The sequence below is a fragment of the Tenrec ecaudatus genome, chromosome 12 (assembly GCF_050624435.1).
Source record: "Tenrec ecaudatus isolate mTenEca1 chromosome 12, mTenEca1.hap1, whole genome shotgun sequence".
Taxonomy (NCBI): Eukaryota; Metazoa; Chordata; class Mammalia; order Afrosoricida; family Tenrecidae; genus Tenrec; species Tenrec ecaudatus.
In genome coordinates, this window is record NC_134541.1 from 134,157,697 (window position 1) to 134,179,037 (window position 21,341).

A 21,341-nucleotide genomic window follows, 5' to 3' on the forward strand; every position below is an offset into this window, starting at 1 on the left:
GAGATGTTTGTTTGCCTGGCATTTTAAGTCTTCGTTTTTTGGGTTTTTTTTGACACAGTGGGGAACCCCAGCATGGCTGCCATCGAACATGTGATGATGCCACGGTGCTGTGATCGCCTGTCACGGGTGCGGGTGCGGGGGGGTGGGGGTCCGTGAAGGCCAGGACACAAAGCAAATGCGGCCACCCAGACAGTTCTCCTGCTTCGCGTTTGTCTGCTCGCCGGCGAACTGCCTCCCTCCCCGGCCTGACAAGGAGTCACTCAGGTCAGGGAGACTCGAGCTGGAAAGCGTACAGCCTCTTTTCAGGCCCCTTGATTCTAATCAGAAATACACAATTATTCTTTTCCTCCAAATAGAGAAACTCAATCCCCACTTTAAATTCAATTATTGTAATTGCAGCATTCAGAAGGAAAAAAAATGGCACATTCATTTTCTAATAAGAGACTGTGGATACCAAATCACTGCGTACAGTATGTCAAAACAGGAAACCCAAGACTGGCGGGCCAGGGGGTGTTTTTATCTTGGCAATTAGTATATATATATATATATAATTATTTTCCAGACAATTCCTAGTAATCTGACCCTTCCGTGTTTAGGATAGGATGGAGGAGACAGGGGTTTTCAAGCCAAACAATAGCTAGATACCATTTAATGTAAAAATTTTGAAAAGGTATGAAGCCGGTGCTGTCTCAGATGGGCAGGTGGGTTCCAATGAAAGCGAAGAACCAAAAGGACCACACTCGGACGTTTGTAAATCTGCCTTCTTGTGCTTTTCACTGTCTCAAATGAAAGGACCATATATACTCGAGTATAAGCCGACCCGGATATCAGCGAGGCACCTAATTGTACCCCACACACCGCATTTAAAAATGTGTGGCAAAACTCAGCTTATACTCGAGTATATACGGTAAACGAGTATTGGCTGGGTGGGAAGTTTCTGATGTGGTCGACAAGTCTCAGCAAAATGAGAGCACTGTATTTGGGGTTTGGTTTGCTTTCGTTTCCCATTTGCGGCTCAATGTTGGTGGTTCTGATAGGTGATAAGTGAGTCGGCTGTGCGGCATATTTTAGAATGTTGAGTCGAAATTATAGTAGGCTGACTTCTCTAGAAAGCCAAATTGGTGGTTAATGTTTGTCTATAACTTTGTATTAAGAGCATGGCTCAAAAAAGAGGACCTGATACAAGGGGCTTAAGTGGAGAGCAAATGCTTTGAGAATGATTGGGGCAGGGAATGTATGGATGTGCTTTATACAATTGATGTATGTATATGTATGGATGGTGATAAGAGTTGTATGGGTCCCTAATAAAATGTAAAAAAAGAAAAGAGGAGAAAAAAATGATTAGGGCAGGGACTGTACAGATGTGCTTTATGCAATTGATGTATGTATATGTATGAACTGTGATAAGAATTGTATGAGCCCCTAATAAATTGTTAAAATTAAAAAAAAAAAAAACACCTCTCTTTTAAAAAGAAAAGAGCATGGCTCATGCAATTGTAAAAGCAGGTAACCCTAGCATGGCTCCAGTCCATGGATCAGGTGTTAAGCTGGAGGCTTCTTCTGACCTCCATTGGTTAAAGATGCTGATGCACCAGGAAACAGGGCGATCTCAAGGCTGTGGGTCAAATAGCAGGATGCTGAAGGCTCCCTGGGTTCCTACTTATATAGGACACTGACCAGCCCCCCCCCCCCCCCCCGGAAACCTTCATTAGGACTGGGACTTGAGTAAAGGACTTGCACTCCACCCTAATGTCATACAGTGGCTTGGTAGTTCACAGCAGATCCCATCAGAGAGTGGATTGTATTATGTTAGGTCCAGTCGTGGGGGATAACTAGGCCAAACTACTGAGAATCCTGGCCCAGCCAAGTTGACCCCAAACCTACCCAACATACTGGCCTTCTTAAGGGTGACTTTATAATCTGATTTCTCAGTACACATGGTGCCACATTCTGAAGACTGACTTTTGCCCCGAGATTATTTCCACGTCTTGCTCATGATCACAGTCAGATACCCGCCACCTTCTACCATTTGAGCACTTACACCAGTGTTTCCCAGAGTGGGTGATACCACCCCCTGGGGGTACTGGAACACTCATGGGGGAGGGGGGGAATAAAAGCAGATACCTACATTTTATCCTGCATGATGAGCTATAGTACAAAATGCTTTACTTGCAGGCGTGGTGGGAGGTAGGCACTGAGTAATTATTCTTCCGAAAAGAGAACCTATGATCTCGTCCACGCATCTCTGTGTATTCCCTTTTTCTCCTCGATGGACCATCTTCCATGATTTCCATCCAGAGCTTTGCTAATGCCGTCCATAAGTCTATTATGTCACATCTATCTACTGAGCACCTACCAGGTGCCAGGTTCAGGTGGAGCAGCACTTAAACCAGCTCCGGAATGACGGCAGGAAGACAGCAGATCCCAGCATCAGCCAAGGAGTCAAAGCAGGCGTTGATAGTCCTAACCCCTGAACAGCGCTCTCATCAAAGAAACAGATACTGCTACGGCTCCCAAAGCAGCAGAAGTGGCTGTTGACTGGTGAGTGCCTACTAAGGGCCAGGCACATTAGTTTCAGTCTCTCACTGGTACCCACTCTCACAGTTCCCAAGGGTGACACTCTGGGGAGGTCCATCACTTCCCCAGGTGACTCTGTTGGTTGATTTGGGGTAATTTTGTTCCTTACGTGAGTAGGCTTTCTATATACCAAAAGAGCCATCGTGGCACAGTGGAGTAAGTGTTGGGTTGTTACCTGGAAGGTTGACAGTTCAAACCCACCAGTCAATCCATGGGAGAATTTTGAGGCATGTGCTCATAATTCTTCCCCCCAGGGGGTGGTATCACCCACTCTGGGAAACACTGGTCTAGGTGCTCAAATGGTAGAAGGTGGCAGGTATCTGACTGTGATCATGAGCAAGACGTGGAAATAATCTCTGGGAAAAAGTCAGTCTTTAGAAAGTGGCACCATGTGTACTGAGAAATCAGATTATAACGTTACCCTTAAGAAGGCCAGTGTGTAGGTTAGGTTTGGGGTCAACTTGGCTGGGTCAGGATTCTCAGTAGTTTGGCCTAGTTATCCCCCAGAACTGGACCTAACACAATATAATCTCCGTGATGTAAAGATGTACAATCTGGGAAGATGTACAGTCTGGGAAACTCTAAGGAACAGGTTGACTCTGTTCCGTGGGGCCCCTGTGAATAGGCATGGACTCAGTGGAAGGGGTGGTGGGTCGGTGTACAGATATAAATTCTGTGTAAAGGGCTATCCAAGTATCTCCCAATTTTGATTAGTCCGAATTCTAGAAAATTTCCAACATGATCAGTTTCCTGGTCCCACTGATAATCACTGATATTTTTTATTGCCCCCGCCACTGCTCTCAGTGTTTGGACGATCTAAATTTCAGCAAATATATTTATCTTATCTGGGCTCATAAGTCTTAATTAACTTACTAACATTGCACACAAATTGCAACTTTCATTCCTGTGCCCGTGTGTCTGACTGCCCTTTGGTGGACAAGTAAGTCCAAACCATGATGGTGTTGTTGTTGGGTGCCTTCCAGTGGGTTCTGCCGCTAAGGGACCGTGCACAACAGAAGAAGGCACTGCCCGGTCCTGTGCCATCTTCACAGCTCTCAATTTGAACCCATGGTTACAGCCACTGTGCCAACCCATCCTCTCAAGGGTCTTCTTCTTCTGAACCCTCTACTTTCCCAAGCATGGCGTCCAGCGTACATGAGATGAGGTCTCACGATTCTCACTTATAAGGAGCATTCTGGCTGTACATCTTCCAAGACAGATTTGTTTGTTCTTTTGGCAGCCTGCGATCCTTTCAGTATTCTTTGCCAGCGCCATAATTCAAACCCCAGCCACCGAAAAATGCCTGCGAAACCCTCAGAAAATTGAACTCTGAAGTGTCATGCCTGGTCGGTATTTTACCAGCGAAATAAAACCATTCGTGGCCAGGAAGACACCGATGTTGTCTTTGAACGGGGATGAGAGCTTCTGGTTTTGTCTTTGCTCATTCGTTTCCGGGGTTTTGCATAGCACAGGATCAAGTCTTCAAACACCACCCAAGCAGAAACCCTTGCGAAATCTGATTTCCCCTCTGGCAATAATGTGGGGTGGGGGGGAGGGGGGGGGTTGGAATTCAACCAACATTTAACTACCTATTAAGTACTCTTATTTCTGAGTACAGTATAGCATGGAAGAAAGTGGAAAAAATGAAAGAAAAAAAACGATTAGTATTTCTCTCTGGCTGCTTTCACATATGCTCAAACTCATTAAATTCACACAAAAATTCCATGGTGTCAGTTTCCTTCCCACTTGCAGTTGAAAAGTAGTCTGTGGGATGATAAGGAACATGCCCAAGATCGCCCAGCTCTTGACGGGAGAGTCAGAATTCCTACCTAAGTCCATGGCCTAAAAGCCTCCTGTATCACGAGTTCTTCCAAGAGGGCGGCGCTGTGGGATAAGCATGGGGCTGCCAATGATAGGGTTGGTAGATCAAGCCCACCAGCTGCTTCTCTGTAGAAAGAGGGGGCAGGATGCTTCCCATAAAACTGTATAGTCTTAAAAGTCCTACGGAGCAGCTGTCTTTCAGGCTCCCTGTGAGCTGGCACTGGCTCGGTGGCCATGGGTTGGGTTTCCTTGTGTGTTGCGTCCTTTGCTAGGCTCTTCCTGGCAAGGGACAAGCTGTCCAGTAGAAGGGAGCACTGCAATTGATTAGGCTCTCCTCTGCCGCACTGTCCCCCACCTTCATTTACTCTCTACCCAGCAATCCCTCAGGAGAATTTTTATCATGTGGCTTCTTCCGATAGCATGTGAGATTGTGGATCAGAATGAACTGCAGAGGACACAACGGGGTCCAAGCACTGCTTCTGCCCTTGGAGTCCCTGACCACTCCTCTTTCAGATGGCGAGGTGGTCAGACTTCCTCTCCAGGGTTGTGGTCAGGATTTATAAAAATGTGCTACCACCCCAAAAGAGCATCGCCCCGTAGTCAATTCCAACTCGTGGCAACCCTGTAGGACAGAACGAAGGGGCCAATGGGGTCTCCAAGGTGTCATCTTTAGAGAAGTGGGCTGCCATGTCACCTTCCCATGGGGTGACATGGGTTCGAACCACCAACCTTTGGGTTAGTGGTCAGAAGTCTTAACCACTGTGCCACCAGGGCTCCTGATTTGGGGGTTATGATACATCGAGTGACTGGCATTTCTGGAGGGGAAAATGAACAGAAGTTGTTCCCATGGGGGATCCAGAAGGTTTCCTGACTGGCCCCTCCCTTGAAAGAGCTGCCAAGCAGGAGCCAGGTGTCTCCATGCCCGCCCCCCTCCCCCTACCACATCTGGCTGGAGGGAAGGTCATTCTGTAGGGGCTGCTTTCCCTGGGGGAAAGAACGATGCTGCTTCAGCCGCTGTAAGGAAGCTGCATTTACTCTCCAGCATTGGAGGAAATAGAACAATTACCTACTGAAGCGGAAGTGGCTGGAAAACCACCTCTGACCCCATTGCCCAGATCCTTTCATCTAGCCAGGTCCTTTCCGCCTCCCTGGAGGTGAGCTCCACCAACTGCCCCCTTCAGGCTCCAGGTTAGGGTACTCCTGGGATTCCCTCTGGTTGGGGCAGGGCCCTCCAATATCCCTGCCGGTCCTAGAGCAGAGAGTGGAGGAGGGGGGCATGGAATCCGACGGTCATCTCCTGGTTCCTGAGCATCTTTTAGGGACCTCACGACTGCGTGGCCCTCTGGGAGTCCAGGGACAATCTCCTTGCTCTTTGAGATGCTCCCATCCACTTGGGGGGGGCTGGGGGATCAAGATTTATCGGTTGTTGTCAGGTGCTGTTGACATGGTTCTGACGCATGGCAAGAAAACACTGCCCAGTTCTGCTCCGCCCTCACAATTGTTCTTACGCATGAGCCCACCGATGCAGCCACGGTGTCCATCCATCTAGGCAAGGATCTTCCTCTTGTTGGCTGCCCCACTACTTTACCAAGCAGGAGGACCTTTTTCGGGGTCTGGTCTCTCCCGACAGCATGTCCACAGTACAGGAGACAGTCTCGCCATCCTTGCCTCTAAGGAGCATTCTGGCTGTACTTCTTCCATGACAGCCCTGTGCTATTTTTGGTATGTGTGACAGTCTTTGGTACTTCCAGTATTCTTCTGTAGCAACAACAACAGAAAAGTGGGTGAAGAAGGGAAGACATCGGACAGTGCAAGATATGACAAAATAATAATTTATAAATTATCAAGGGTTCATGAGGGCAGGGGGAGCGGGGAGGGAGGGGGGAAAATGAGCTGATGCCAGGGGCCTACGTGGAGAGCAAATGTTTTGAGAATGATGAGGGCAATGAATGTACAAATGTGCTTTACACAATTGATGTGTGTATGGATTGTGATAAGAATTGTATGATCCCCTAATAAAATGATTTTAAAAGGAAGTAGATAAAGCCTGAATGGGAACAGGGAGACTTAGAGCACCCGGTTTCCCTACCCCACCACCATACCCCCCTCCCCCCCGCAAAAAAGAAGAAAAAGTCTTTGTTAAGGAAGGAAGTGAGGAATTGCTAAAGACTGTGTGTTCTTCCTGTCTGTCCGTCGTTATTGACGGCCCTTTTTCATATTCACTTGCTCAGGCTCTGGGGTGGGGGAAAGAGGTGGTTCCAGTCTCAGAAACCCACCTGGGCTGTTCTAGCCTGTCCTATTGGGTTGGTACAGGCAGAAGCGGCTGGTTGAGGGCAGTGAGTTTGGTTTTGGTCATACCGAGATGGTATCTTCAGTCAATACCATCATTAGCCCCTTTTTATAGATGATAAAACCGAGTCACAGAGCTGTAAGTTAGTGACCAGAGGTCTCACAAGACTGTATGTGGTCTGGGCAGGATTCTGCAGCCCGGCATGGCTGACCCCATGCAGTCCCACATGAGAGAGACCAAGAGGGCCTTTTTCAGAGCTTGGCCATATGTTTGTTTCACCCACAAGCCCCTGGGCTGCTCACAGGGGTAAGCGCTGGACTTGGCACGTGGAAAGGTTGGCGGCTGGAAACCTGCGGTGCCCTGGCAGTAAGGCCTGGCAGTCTATGCCCAAAAACCCCAGGCACATGAGGGATTCCCAGGAGTGAGAATCCACTGCAAGGCAGCTGACAGTCCCCTTTGGCCCCGGCTCCCTCCTGGCACCGGTACCACCTCTCAGGGGCTGGGCCCCGCCTGCCCACCTCCGCCCTCCCCCGGCCCCCACCAGGCCCCTCATTTGTCGGTTCTGTTCCGGAGCACGTTTCTAAACGAGGACGGCTGCGCCCCTTTAAGGACATACAAATGACTTGCCCTCACCTGTCAAGCATGATCCTTGTATTTTACCAGGCCCATTATGAACGCAATCTTTCTGTCGAAAATTTGCATACCTCCTTTCTTGAGAAGTCATGACAGCCATTTCTTTCCCTCCGTGCACTTTCTGAGTGTCTCATTTAACGGCACCTGCGAAACCTGACAGGCACAGAGATGGGAAGTGAAAGAGAGCAGTTGATTAAATCATCATCAAGCCGGGCCTCAGAAAGTCAATTCTGCTTGCCGTCTGCAATGATATCCTTTTATCTTCAAGTAATGAGCTATGGCACTTTTGCATCGGGTGATGCGATAAGTTCTATTAGCATGTTCCATTTGCCTCACAAGCAAGGGCAAGTCGTTTTAGCTAGCTCATACCACCGCAATCAAAGCAATTGGCTTCCCAGGCAGAGGGGAAAGGGAAAGGGCTGAGGGGGGCTTCTCCGGATCACAACACAGCGGAAAAAATAGACTCTGGGATTATTTTAACCCGTAGCATGCTTGCCTTTTTTTTTTTTCCTTTCTCCTTTTTCCCACCACTCTCTCTTTCTCTCTCTCACCTTTTGACCCATCAGCAAATTGGGGTTTGTTTAGCACTGTTCGTACAAGACTCTGAAAAGAACCAGGCTATGTTTGAATCAAAGCTGGGGAGGGGGGGCAGGGTGCCAGGCCCCTAGCCCCATGTGGGATAGGCTGGCATCTCTAAGAGAGGCAAAACCAGGGCGTGTGTGTGTGTGTGTGTGTGTGTGTGTGTGTGTGTGTGTGTGTGTGTAGGGAAAGAGATTTCTATCCAGAAATGGATCCTGCAGTTGTAGAAGTGGGTAAACACAGTGGCGTTCGAGTGCTTGGGTCAGGTGTGAACTGGAGGCTTCTCCTGACTTGCATAGCTGCAGGGGCTGGCAAACAGGAAGTAAGACCATGAGGCAGGAAGACTACAGACTGTGTGCCTCTGAGGTTGGCTGAATGAATTCAAGGTCAGCAGTCCACTGATGGCTCCTGGGACTGGTAGGCAACATAGTAGGGGGTGGGTGCACTAGAAGCCAGATCCAGATCCAGCAATCGAAGTCAGCCAGCTTCCACACACTGTCAGTTTATACTGAGTCACCGCAGCCTGAATAACCCCGCCCTCTATTGTATCAAGGCTGGGACCACCTTAAGGAGGTCTATTCTCTCCCCAACTGCTTGGCTGCTTCCCAGAAGACCCCTTCCCGGAACTGACCAGGCTGCGTTAGGTCACAGCCTGGGAGAATCCTGGCCCAGCCAAGTTGACATACAACCTGACTAGCATACACATACACACATATATCACAAGAAGGGGCTTAAAAAGTCCATGGAAATGTGGAACTGAGAGAATGAAGGTAAAGGTAATGAAGACAATCTCCAAGCTCTGCAGAAACCTGATGTAGTCGATCATTTCATTTCCCTGTTGGTGTGGCTTCTACCTAACTACCTATCTATTTATCTATCTATCCATCTACTTGACCACGTATGATGTCAGAAAACACAAACGGTGCAGTGTGTGCCGCATACAGGGGTCACACTGCTCAAGGGGAGAGGCAGCGACGTTTCCCTGACAATAACAGGACAGTCGGCTAATCAACTCTTGCTCTGAGCCAGCCGCCTTCAAAGTCCCTTGTAATCGGTCCCCAGGCAGATAGAAAATTAATGCTATTGATCACTGGGAATCAGTAAGTTAATGATCAAGAGCGACAAAGAGAAGCATCTTTTGCTGAATTTGAGAAGGATCGTTTACAGATCACCTGGTCCTAGACCTATGGTTTCACCTTTGGACAAGAAACACTTTTTCTAAATCTGGCAGCTACCTTAGACTGGTAGCCTCTGGGCCTTGAAGGCAGTTACATCTTCAGGATCGATGCATGCTTACGCTTGGCAAAAGTATAACTTCCTTTCTTCCCAAAGAGAGGGATGTGCTGACTTCTCCAAAGATGTGTGAAGTAGCCACTTCTCCCCCTGCATCCACTCTAATGAGCAAAGTGGAAAGTCAAGGCACATGGAACCGGGGCCATGGGGTTTGCCTCCTATGCACGTGAAAGTGGAATGTTGAAAAAGGAAGACCCAAGAAGAGCTGATGCCTTTGAATGACGGTGCTGGCCAAGAGTCCTGGCACCTCCATGGACTGCCAAAAGAACCAATAGATCTGTCTTGGGAGAAGTCCAGCCAGGGGTGCTCCTTAGAAGCAAGGATGCTGAGAGTGCGTCCCACATAACTCTGGATATGTTTGCAAAGTGGAGGGTCATCAAAAGGAGGAAGAGCCTCAGAGAGATGGATGGACCAAGGGGCCGCAAGGATAGACTCAAACCTAGGAAGAATTGTCAAGAGGGTCCAGAACCAGGCGGTGTTTCCTTCTGCTGTACATGGGGGTCTCTATGAGAAGGAGCTGACGCAGCAACCCCTCAAAATAAGAAGAACAGGCTTGGGTTTGGGGCCAAAAACCATAATGAATTTGTGAGCTGGGAGACTCCACTTTGGGACCGGGTAATGAATTTGTGAGCTAGGAGACTCCACTTTGGGACCGGGTAATGAATTTGTGAGCTGGGAGACTCCACTTTGGGACCGGGTAATGAATTTGTGAGCTGGGAGACTCCACTTTGGGACCGGGTATTGTCTGCCTGTGTGTGTGTGTGTGTGTGTGTGTGCTTTAGAATGAGTGATCAGAATAAACTCAGTACCTCATAAGGCCCCCAAACTGAACCCATTGTTGTTGAGTCAGTTCCCATTCCTGCCCACCCCTTGGGTTCTGGAGAAGAACCGTGCTCTGTGGGCTTTTCCTGGCTGTGAGCATTGTGGAGTGCCAGGCTTCTCTTCCACAGCACCCCGTGGGGGTTGAACTGATAACCTTTAGGTTCGTCTCAGAAGCAAAGCGTTTATGCCAATCCGCCCTCATCAGCACATCGGGCTTGAGATTCTGATCCAATGGACTTGGACGCATTGGAACCCCATGCAGGACAGAAAGAAACACTGCCCAGGCCCCCTCCAACCTCACCACTGTTTTCCTCTTTGAGCCAATTGTTGCAGCCGCAGTGTCAGTCCATCTCCTTTGATATCTGACCCTCTACTTTACCAAGCGTGGTGTCCTTTTCCAGGCGCTGGTCTCTCCTGACAAAATCTCCCAGGTATGTGAGATGAAGTTTTGCCATTCTTGCTTCTAAGGAACATCCGGCTGCACTTCCTCCAAGACCGACTTGTTTGCCTCTCTGGCCGTCCATGATACTTTCAATATTGGTGAGCAACACCACCGTTCAAATGCATCATTTCTTTTACATTTCCGCCTGTGACGGCTGGATGGTAAAAAGGGAAGAGCTGAGAAGAAACAATGTAGCACACGATGACCCAAGACGCTTCCAGACTCACTTCCTTGGGTCCATTCTGACTCAAAACAACCCAGTAAGACCAAGCAGAACTGCCCCTCTAGTTTCCAAAGCTGTTGATCTTTATAGGAGCAGAAAGACTCGCCTTTCTTCCCTGGAGAAGCCGGTGGGTTTGAACTCCTGACCGTGTAGTTAACAGCCTGCTGCATCACCCACTGTGCCACCAGGGCTCCGCGGCACATAGGACACGCACATTAAAAAAAGGGTAGGAGAATGGAAACGTGTGGCCAGATGTGAACAGCCTTGCCATTATGCAGAGTGCATTGGAATGCAGATCACTGCAGATGCGGTCAGGTTAAAATTTAGCGCCTTACCAATATGATCTCCTTTTTGACCCACTTTAAATTTGTCCTGGTTCTTAATATTGTCCGCGCCCTTTTTTGAGTGAAGTTTCTCACTGTGTTGCTCAATATTTTTGAATGTTTTTCTTCTGTGTATGAAATCCAGGACAGATCAATCTATCTATGGACAGTAACTGGACTGGTGGTTTCTTAGGGGCATGGCAGGGGAGGTTGGGTTTCACAAGAAAGAAGAGCATGTCCTTAACTGGATGGTGGTAATGATTGTACAGCTCTTTAATATGATCCATCTATCGAATTCTATGGCATATGAATTCTACAGCAATAAACTCGCATATAATAAAGAAAACGCACGGCCATCTGTGAGCCTGGGGCAAACGAGAAGTGTACTTTGTTGGTGGGCACTGACCGTGGGGGCAGGATGGAATTCCAGCTGAGGGTTTGCAAAAGGCCACTTTCTGAGCCTGCCTCCCTGCTCACAGGAATAAGAAGTGGTCGACATAGAATTCCAGAAATGGAAGACTTTCCCAGTCAACTGCCACCACCTCTGGTGGTTCCTTTGTCTCAGAGCTGAAGGTAAAAACCTTATCTCAGTTTCAAGAGGGCTCCGTTTGGGGCTGTCGGAAGCTTTCTTCTTGCTTCTTCTCTTGTATCTGGTGGCTTGAAATGCAAATCTGCTCCTTAGACTTTTCCTGTTAACTGAGCTGGTTTTTCGAGGGAGCCAGTGGAGACCCCTTTTCAATCCATCCGGATACCTCACACCATTCCCAGGAAGGAAAGGTTCTTCTTTTAGGATCGAGGGCCCCTCAGGTGCTTGGAATTCCACCTGGAGTCCAAAATGAAAACAAAAACAACAGGACAGGTCAACCATGTGGAATAAGGGATTGAAGAGGAGCCGATCCCAAGGGCTCAGTAGAAACTCAATGTCTAGGGAAGAAAGATGGCAACATATGTACAAAGATGCCTGATACAATTGATGTATGGATTGTAATAAGAATTGTAAGAGCTCTCAATAAAATGATTTTTTTTTTAAAAAGACAACATCTGAGTTGTCATTGTTGCCACTGAATCATTCCAGCTCAGAGTGGCCCCAGAGGACAGAGTGGAACTGCCCTTTGGGTTTCTGAGCCTGTCAGCCTTTTACGGGGGCGACCAGCCTCATCTTTCTCCAATGGAGCAACTGGTGAATTCAAACAGCTGACCTTGTGGTGAGCGGCCCAACATGTCACCCTATGACAGCACTCAGCATTGCCTTAAAAGAAAAGAAAAAAAACAACCTGCCTGCCATGGAGTTGATGCTGACTCTCATAGCAACCCTACAGGACAGGGTCGAATTGTCCTTCTGAGTTTCTGAGATGGTAGCTCTTTATGGGAGCAGAAAGCCCTATCTCTCTCTTCCACAACGACTGGTGGTTTTGAACTGGTGACCATTTGGATCACAGCCCAATGAGAAAATAATGGCTGCCCATTTTTCTGCGTGTCGGAGGAGATCAGACCCATGAGCAGGGGCTGATGGGAAACCACGCTTGTGCTCGCTAGTTTCTCCTCGCTCACGTCTTTTAATAAGGAAATAAATGTGTGTGTTCTGCACGTGGCTTCTCCTGAAATTGCTTGGAGGGGAGGGATGCCTTTTCGGTGTTAGATAAACCGCCTGCCCCAAAGGGGATTGGATTTGTTTTGTCACCGGCCAAGCTAAATTGCACTTGCTGTTAGAAGCTGTGGTTTACAAGTTGGGGGTTCTCCCTCATTTTCCTCTCATTTCCTTTAGGCAGAGAGAAAAAAATAACTCTCTCCCTCCGTGCCGGGCAGCCCTGACATCTTGGGTGGCGATGATAAATGGATGTGAGCTTCGAAATAACTGTTCCAACAAGGTCCATTGAGCAGAATGGAGAGCAATGCCCTCTTCAATGTCATTGCCTGTGATATATTCAAGGATTGCCACTTTCTGCTTAAGAATGCATTCCATCACAGGGCACCTAGGAGTCCATCGTGTTCCCTGGTTCTGAATGAGGCAGAGGGAGGGGGACAGGGGCGGGGTGTCGCAGACCCTGCAGCCTTAAAGGTGGGCTTGGAGTCTTCAGCCGCAGAGATGGAGATGTCCCGGCGGAAATGGGAAATGCGTTTGCTTTCAAGGACGCAGAATGAGCTCGTAATCTCATCTTCTCAGGGCCTTGTGAAGGGAAGACTTGTTCTTCTGGGGCCCCAAATCCAGGCTCGGGGAACAGTTCTCGGCCTGGCCAGTGTGTTGAATCACAGATCCACAGAGTCTGAAGCCATCAAGTTGGCCCGAGTGACCGCTGCTTTGCTCTCTTTGGATTTACCGATCGTCTGTGTTACTGTTTGTCCCGTCTAGGATCCACCACAGTCGTTTGAATGATTCTGAAGGAGGAAGAAAATGATCTATCAGTCTTTTTGAGCATCTACTATGACCCACAAGGGCCCCGGTGGAGCAATGATTAAAGTGCTGTAGTAGAACTTAGATTCTGAGCACCCGGTTTGCGGAAGGCTATTGATAATAGAAAAAGCCCAAAATCCATTGACAGAGTCCCCATGTGGATTAAGACTCCACTGAACTCCTTCTGACTATTGGCCAAGGCCTCATGAGAAAGACAAGCCTTCCCACTCCCATAAGCAGTTACAGTCTCAGACGCGCACAGGGGCAGTTCCACCCTCTCCTGTGGGGTCACTGTGAGTCAGTATTGACTCCGTGACAGTGAGAGTTTATTGACCGAGGATGTGAACAGCCTTGCCCTTGGCAGAGTGCATTGGAAAGTGAATTACTGCCATCTCCCTAGCCAGCCCAGGGAAGGGCAGTTGGGCTGTGAACCTCAAGGTCAGCTGTTTGACCCCACCAGCCGCTCCTTGAGAGAAAGATGAGACTCTGCACTCTGATAAAGAAGTTGTGAGAAAGAGACTTGGAGGAATCGAATTCCAGCTGAGGGAATTCTGGAAGACAAAGAGGGTGAGGCCCCAAGCCAGGGATGCATCAGGGTGGGGCTACCCCAAGGGCCCTCAAGGACCAAAGCCGCCTTCCAGCTGTGCTGTTGGTTAACTGTACGGTACAGAGATTTATGTGGTAATTGCTGCTACATATTTGGAAACTTTCATAGCAATTCAATAGAATAAGTTGATGTCGGTTAAGTCTGGTAGTCAAAACAAAACAAAATTATGTGCCTTTCTTTTTTTTCAATTTTCTAACAGCTTGTTGTTTTTTTTAACTTCACGAGAGTATTGGGTAATGGAAATGGCTGAGCTCTCTTAAAAAGGAATCAAAACTCACTGAAATTTGAACCTAATAAGGTCTATTTTGAAAGAGCCCCCGTGGCTTGATGGTTACATGTTGGGCTGCTAATCAGAAGGTCAGCAGTTCAAAACCACCAGCCACTCCATCAGTAGAATGAGTCACTTGAGTAGGAACCACCTGGATGGCTGTGAGCTTAGTTTGGTTTGGGGCTCGTTCTTCTAGCAGGACAAGAGCTATCCTATGGGAATTTCACTGGGGAACCGTGCCCCATGCAGCCTGCAGTACTGATCTTGCTCAAACTCACAGAACGCTGAGAGGAAACATGATTTGAGTCCCTAATGGACGCCCACACTAGAACAGCATGGGAGAGAAGAACAGATTTCTCCCAAACAAACCCAAACAAAAAGCACCCCATTACCACAGCCATTTTCCACCAATACCATCCTGTAGGACAGAGCAGGGTGCCCGTGGGTTTCTGAGACTGTAACTCTTTATGGGAGCAGAAATTCACATCTGGGCATTTTGAGCTGTGGACCTGGAGGCTGTCAGCCCAACACATCACTCCGTGCACCAGCCGGGCGGTTCAGGATGAGTAAACACTGGCATGTGCGCATCTAGACTTTTAAGCCTGAGATACTGACCTAGTCTCAAGAAGGGGGTGGCCATACGGAGAGCCAAGGGCTGTCTGTTTCCTGCGGGTGTCCACTCGTTTCCTTCTTCCTTTCGCAGGAGGTGAGATGCTACTGAGCCGCATTTCACAGATGCGTACACTGAAGCTTGGCGAGTCTCAATGGCGTTCCTAGACTCCTTGAGCTGGCTGAGTCTCAGCATCTGCATACATGGATCGGTGGAACTGAGGGACCGGCCGACGGTTCCCTTGGAAAGCATGCAGAAGCAATTCACTGTCAAATGCAACTCTGGAGAGAATATGACAGTAAAGAACGTGTAGAAAAGAGAGCGCCGTTAAAAGACATCAGGAAAGAATGTGTGCAGAGGGCAAGAGTCCAGAATATTCCTTTGGAAGTTGGATGATCTAAACAGCACTGGGCATGACTACTGCTGCTGCGGCTGTTGCTGTCATTATTACTACTACTACTACCACTGGATGCTGAGGTTCTGAAGCCTGCAGTGGGTGTCAGTGCAGCCATTCATTCAAATGATGGAACAAGACCAACACCATTCGACCATTTGGTTCAAATTTTTCACTCGTTTTTGTTGTTGTTATTGAAACCAAGTGATGAAATAGGAATTTGTTTTGTGTTCTGTTCCTTCAGAACTGGGGATGGGGGTCTTCTTCAGAAAGACTAGAAGGAATTCTTGAAACATGCTCATGATCTCTCCCTGATGATTGAAGGCGTTTTAGAAGGCTTGGCACACACACATGACTTTTCCAGAGGGAAAAGAACTGGGTGGGTGGGTTGCCGAGTTTAGGGGATGGGTCTTGGTTGGACCCACAGGGTGGACAAGAAGATGTAGCCGTGTTGGAATGGCCCGAACTCAGAATCAGGCCATTTCGAATTATGCATCCGATGCATGCGACTTGGGTTACAGGCTTCCTGTCCACCTGTTTTGTCCATGCAGGGCCTGGGCGAACCCTTTGTCTGAAGGGTTCATGTCCAACAATGTCCCCCCGTCTGTGGCGTAATGGCTGGTTGTGCCTTTCAATCCTCTGGCTTGGAAATAAATGGAAGGACCCGTTTCCAGCTCTCACAGAGGCCATGGGGATCACCCAGAGCAGGACCCCTGGTGTCAACAAGCACAAAACAGTCGAGTCAGCTGGGATCCAGTTCCTCCCATTTCCCCAGCTACCCCCTGCCCACAAGACTGCAAACTCTTAGTTCAAGTGGACGCCTGGGGCTGGGGCTGGGGTGCTTCTTCCTTGTATGTCTAAGGACCAAGAATCATTTGGGCCCCAGCACCACCAACGGCGGGAGCATGAAAGCTATCCAGTGTATGGAACGTGAATTGGCAGCCATGAATCCAACCCGCCCCGGCTCTGTAGAACAGCCTCACGCTGCCCTACAGCAGGCGTCCCCTAAGCCACCGCCAGCGAACCCCAAAGACCCGTGGGCCCTGAAATGCTCCTTCCCTCTGGGGGTGTCAACAGACCGCGCTTCCTGCATGGAATAGAGCCCCCTGTCTGTGTTGCGCGGCTGGCTTTTTACAGTGTGTGCAGAGCCACGCTAGGCCCACGTCCCGGGTGCTGTTTGTGGAGTGCGTTTATTGCCTTTGCATAATTGATGAGCTGGAGGAGATGACCATCATCCGTCTCTGCCAGGGGCCAGCACCAGAGGCTCCATGCGCCGAGCTGTAAATTGGATGGCGTGCTCCTGCTGAGCTCCCGGCAAAGTCCCCGGGTCAGTATGGGAATTTAAGACCAGAAATGGAACTGTTTTCTCAGGCGCCATGTGGGCCCAGGCGCAGCCGAAGCTGTTTTGGCAGACTCTGCGACTGGCCTCGTCTCAGGGCCGTCACTCACCCGCCCGTTGTGTGGGGAGCTGGAGCATTTTTAATCGGCTTGGCATCCGTGCCGCTTCCATAATGGATAGCAGTAGGTCTCAGTTCTTCACCATATGCTTAACTCTGGAGACAAGGTGCTTCTGGGTATATCAGTAATTACTTGATGCAGAATTAAGTGGACCTTGAAATTAGAACTGGACTGTCGGGAAGCTGGGCGCTTAACACTCTGATAGAAAGAACCATTCCCCGGGACATCCTGCAGTTAGGGCTGGAGGGGGAGTGGGGGTGTATGTGTTGGGGGGTGGCCTCACCCTTGCACACCACAGTCTGGGGGATGTGGGCACGTGTTACACCACAGCCTGCCAGGCTCCCCCGGGTTAGCCCACAAGGGGAGCAGTGAACATCTGGGGAGGGAGATGGATCGGCAGGGCAAAAGCGTGCTTGGTCATGCCTGAAAGTGTGGCCCAGAGCTTTCGCGCTTCAAGGAGGGTTGATGAGAGAGAGTGGAGACGTCACATCAAGAGGATGGTGAGAGGAGATTGTGAAGAAGGTTGAGGGGAAGTTGACGTGGAGGAGAACATTGACAGGAACGTTGAGGAGAAAGTTGAGTGCCCTCATCCGGCAGACTCTTCTGGCTCTTCTCCTTCACCTTACCCATGTGCTCACCTAGTGTATTGTCATCGAGCATTGTTCAGCCGGATACACACACACACACACACACACACACACGCAAACTTGGTTGAACATGTTGCAGTTGTACTTGGTTAAATCACTGTCCCTCCAAATCGGCTGTTCGAGACCACCAGCCACCCTGAGCAAGGAAGATGAGGCATTTCTGCTCCCCTGAAGATTTCAGTCTCAGTAATCCATAGGTACACCCTACTCTGTGCTGTCGGATCACTATGAGTCCCGTGGCAGAGGGTTTGAGTTTGTGTCTAGAAATAGGATTCAGACTCACTCAGCTGGTGCTTATGGTCGCAAGCTACCCGCTTCAATGGGGATGGGCTTCTTATGGAAAACACTGTAACGGTGATTTCAGTTGACAAGGTAGCAGTATTATGATTCTGGACCCAAGAAGGCCAGAGACAGATTGCTCCGATGATGCTCTGATGTGACTGAGACCAATGGTGCTGTTCTTCCCTTGGCTCCGTGACCTTGTTTCTGCACTTGGATATTTGTTTTGTTTTGTTTTGTTTGCCTTCATCTTTACAAGATGACTGCCAAAGATCCGGATAGCACCCTCACCCTCACACAGCCGTGTTCAAGGGCCAGAGGCATAGTGCTTCTGTGTTTCCCATTTTATCAAGCAAAGATTTATTTTTCTCTAGACCCCCAACAGATAGTTCATCCAGCCTTCTTGTCCCCAAATGGGCCTCCAGGCTGCCCAGGAGCTGCAAGAGAATTAAGGAACAAACACCTGCCCTTGTCAGACTCACAGCTTCAGGAGAAGGTGCTGATGAGGGAGAAGAAGGTTGTGAATGGCTGTGGGTATCTAGACACAAGCAAATGTATTTCCTTCCTGTTGAGCACATCAGCTCCCATGCCCAGGTTCCACACCAGGGAATCTTGTCATCACCCATCCCTCTTACTTGCCTCCCATGACCCTGTTCTCAAGTCCTATTGGTCCATCCTTCAGAATTCCTCTGCCCACCAATCTTCATTTTCCCAAACAGCCCCCCCACCCCCGGCTTTAAACTGTGTCCCACTTATCAGACTGGCCTCTTTGTGACCTACCTCTATCCTCCACCCCATGGGGAGGGTCGTAGTGTTGGTCTGTAGCTCTGACCACACCACATCCCTACTAACTGCCCATGTTCTAGCTCTATCTGCCAAACTGGACTCGGCTTGCAGGGCCGCTTCACTCTTAGCGTTGGTCCAGGGTTGATTTGGGGGTGACTGTTGAGGGAATGAATGGATAGCTTTGGCTCCTAAATATCTACTGTCACAAAATCAGATCCCGTTAACGGGGACTTTTAACCCCAAATTAGAAAGCCAGATACTTAATTTCATGGTGTGTGTGATGTTTGTCTATGCTTCCAAAAAGAAGAACCCAAATCTTGGGGCGAATTCTCATTCTCTGGTGGTCTAGTGGTTTACGTGTTAGGCTGCTAACTTCAAGGTCAGCAGTTCAAAACCATCGCAGCCCCATGGCAGAGAGACTTGGCTTTCTACTCCCATAAAGAGTTACAGTCTTAGAAATCCACTGGGGCAGCTCTCCCCTGCCCTTAAGGGTCTCTAGCAGTCAGAACCAGCTTGCTGGCAATGAGGTTTTGGCTGGTTATACCCATCCGAGGTCATCAGTTGGAATTCAGAGTCTCTTAGATATGTGTGATCTCATTACCCTGGATAATAATATGGAATAATTCTCCCATATTATTCATTTATTGCCCAGACTTCTTGCCCGTTGGCATGTGTTCTCTGCAGGGAATGTTTCACTTTTTCTCTGGGCCCCAGACTCTGGGAAAGGCAGCCGTTCCAAGGGGTGAGCCTTGCCTGCTGTGATCTGTGAACTTCCACGTCCGAACGAAAGCATGCAGGGCCTGACAATTAACCTCTTCTCCTTTAGGGAAACAACAACAACAAATGCCTTAGATGCAGGAAGACCTGAAGGTAGACTGTCTCCCTTAAGAAACTGATTTTGCTCCTCACTGCATTGAACGCGCCTGGCTCACCGTGCTGGTGTCCAGAGGGCTGCTTCTCCCTCGCACCGGGAGGGGAGCCCTTGAGAAGCTTGCCGCAGGGAGGGCACATGGCCCGGCTTCAGGGTAGATCAAAGAGGGACTTCATGGCATTTCATTGCTGATTCTGCTTATGAGCATGTGAGCCAACAAAGAGCTTTTCAGTGCAGCCAGTGTGTCTGGCGTGGTTTACTGGCCTTGCTTTGTCTTTGGGTCATTAAAAGCAAAAGCAAAAAAATATAGATACTCAATCATCCTCACCCTTATTTTCTTCTCTTTCTTTTCCAGTGTGACAGTGACAGCGACCAGGAAGAGAAGGTAAGGCTGCCATGGACACCGTCCGTGGTACCCCGTGAGCACCAGGGTCCCCCCCACACAGCTTCATGCTGACAGCACCCTTTCCCCTGGGGTGAAATTGACCCTTAGTCACCTGAGGAGACTCTCCGTGACCAGATAGAGCACAGTGAATGGGTGAGGTCCTCTCCATTTTTATAGAACAAACATTCTTGATTGTGCTTATCTGAGATACCGAATGTTCACGCGACGAAAGATGACTTGCAAACACAAGAGAATATTAAAGAGGGGGGATTATTTATTTTAATCGTCGTCTGGTTTTGTGGGGGGGGTTCTTTCTTTGAAATTCATGATAAGAACGCTCAACTCGTATGTGCTTATGATATCATTGCTGCGTTCATGTTACTGGCCCAGACGCCACTTCCTGTTCCTCCTCGGGACTTAATGACCTTCCCGCTGCACACGTTGAAGTCCGTCTTATGGATGTGTCTGGACCCTCGGGGTGGGGGTGGGGGTGGGGGTGGGGGGCAGGCAGGGGAAACCAGATGGGAACTTGGTTTTTCTCATTCAGGTAAATGGCCAGGTGGGAGGGTGGTTCTTCCAGCAGGCCACATACTGTCACAAGGCTGCTGGCCGCCACTCTCCCTGTGTCCAGCTCACTGGGCATCCTTGAGGTATGCTTTGGCTTTCGAGCCACGGTAAGATGGGATCACGGCCTGGTTAAGTGTGCTTCCCGCTGCCTGAAAGAAAAGAGTTGTATGTTTGCTTGATCTGCATCTGCCTTCCTTGCTATTTAAATCCCCCAAACAAATGTCTGCCCCCTGGTCCCTTTTGGCCACTGCTGCCTACACTGTCCCAAGAGTTACCTGGAAATCACAGTTCCCCAACTGGTTAGAATCAACTGGATGATTCGCCTATCCCCATTTGAGTCTGCCCAGGGTCTCTGGCTCCCCGGGGCCCTGTTCTGGGATCGCCCCCTTCCCGGGGCCTGCAGGTGGGCCCCTCCTCCCACCAAGCCCTCCAGGTTTTTCCTCCCCTCCACCCCACTTTCCTGGGCCTGGAGAGGAGAGATCTCCCAGCTCTCTGGCACTGTCCGGCATTCATTTGAATTCTGCATATGCAGCCTGTTATAAAATGCACGACATCATCATTTGAGCAGGTCAAGCATATTCAGATGAAGACAAATGGTGCTTATTTGATTTCCTTAAAATCAGGAAATGAAAAAAGTGCTCTCTGGAGAAATCATGTTCCGCCTGACTCGGATGATAGGCCAGCACGTGCCCCCAGATAAGAGCGGGCCTTCGTCGGGAGGGTTTTATCTCTGAAGGACGGCCAGGACTGTCAGCCTGCTGACATGTGCATTACCCATGTCATTTTAAACAAAGTGACCTGTGCGAGGGTGCGCCGCGCCGTGACACGGTAATGGGGTGTTGGATGACAGCCCAAGTACGGCCCGCACAGGAGGCTGCGGGCTCTGCTTTTGTTTAAGTGACAGACAGGGGCTGCCTTCCTGTAGCCCACCCACCCCACCCCTGCCGGGAGTCCTAGCTCCTTCCCTGCGTGGGGGACCCTGGGTCGCTCCGACAGCCAGTGTCATTAGCCGGCCTCGGAGAGAACGAGGCAGCAGCTCCCGGGTTCACGGAGCTCACAGTCTGGCTGCTGGCT

General features: G+C 49.4%; 1 protein-coding gene across 5 annotated transcripts in view; it reads left to right on the plus strand.

Moving 5' to 3' along the window:
- Nucleotides 1-21,341, plus strand: part of AUTS2 (activator of transcription and developmental regulator AUTS2) — a 1,157,636-nt gene that overhangs the window by 790,806 nt on the left and 345,489 nt on the right. For all 5 annotated transcript variants that reach the window (XM_075564998.1, XM_075565001.1, XM_075565000.1 and 2 more), the window contains exon 5: nt 19,671-19,700. In XM_075564998.1, the coding sequence (XP_075421113.1) occupies nt 19,671-19,700 (30 nt within the window). The remainder of the gene's footprint in view (nt 1-19,670; nt 19,701-21,341) is intronic.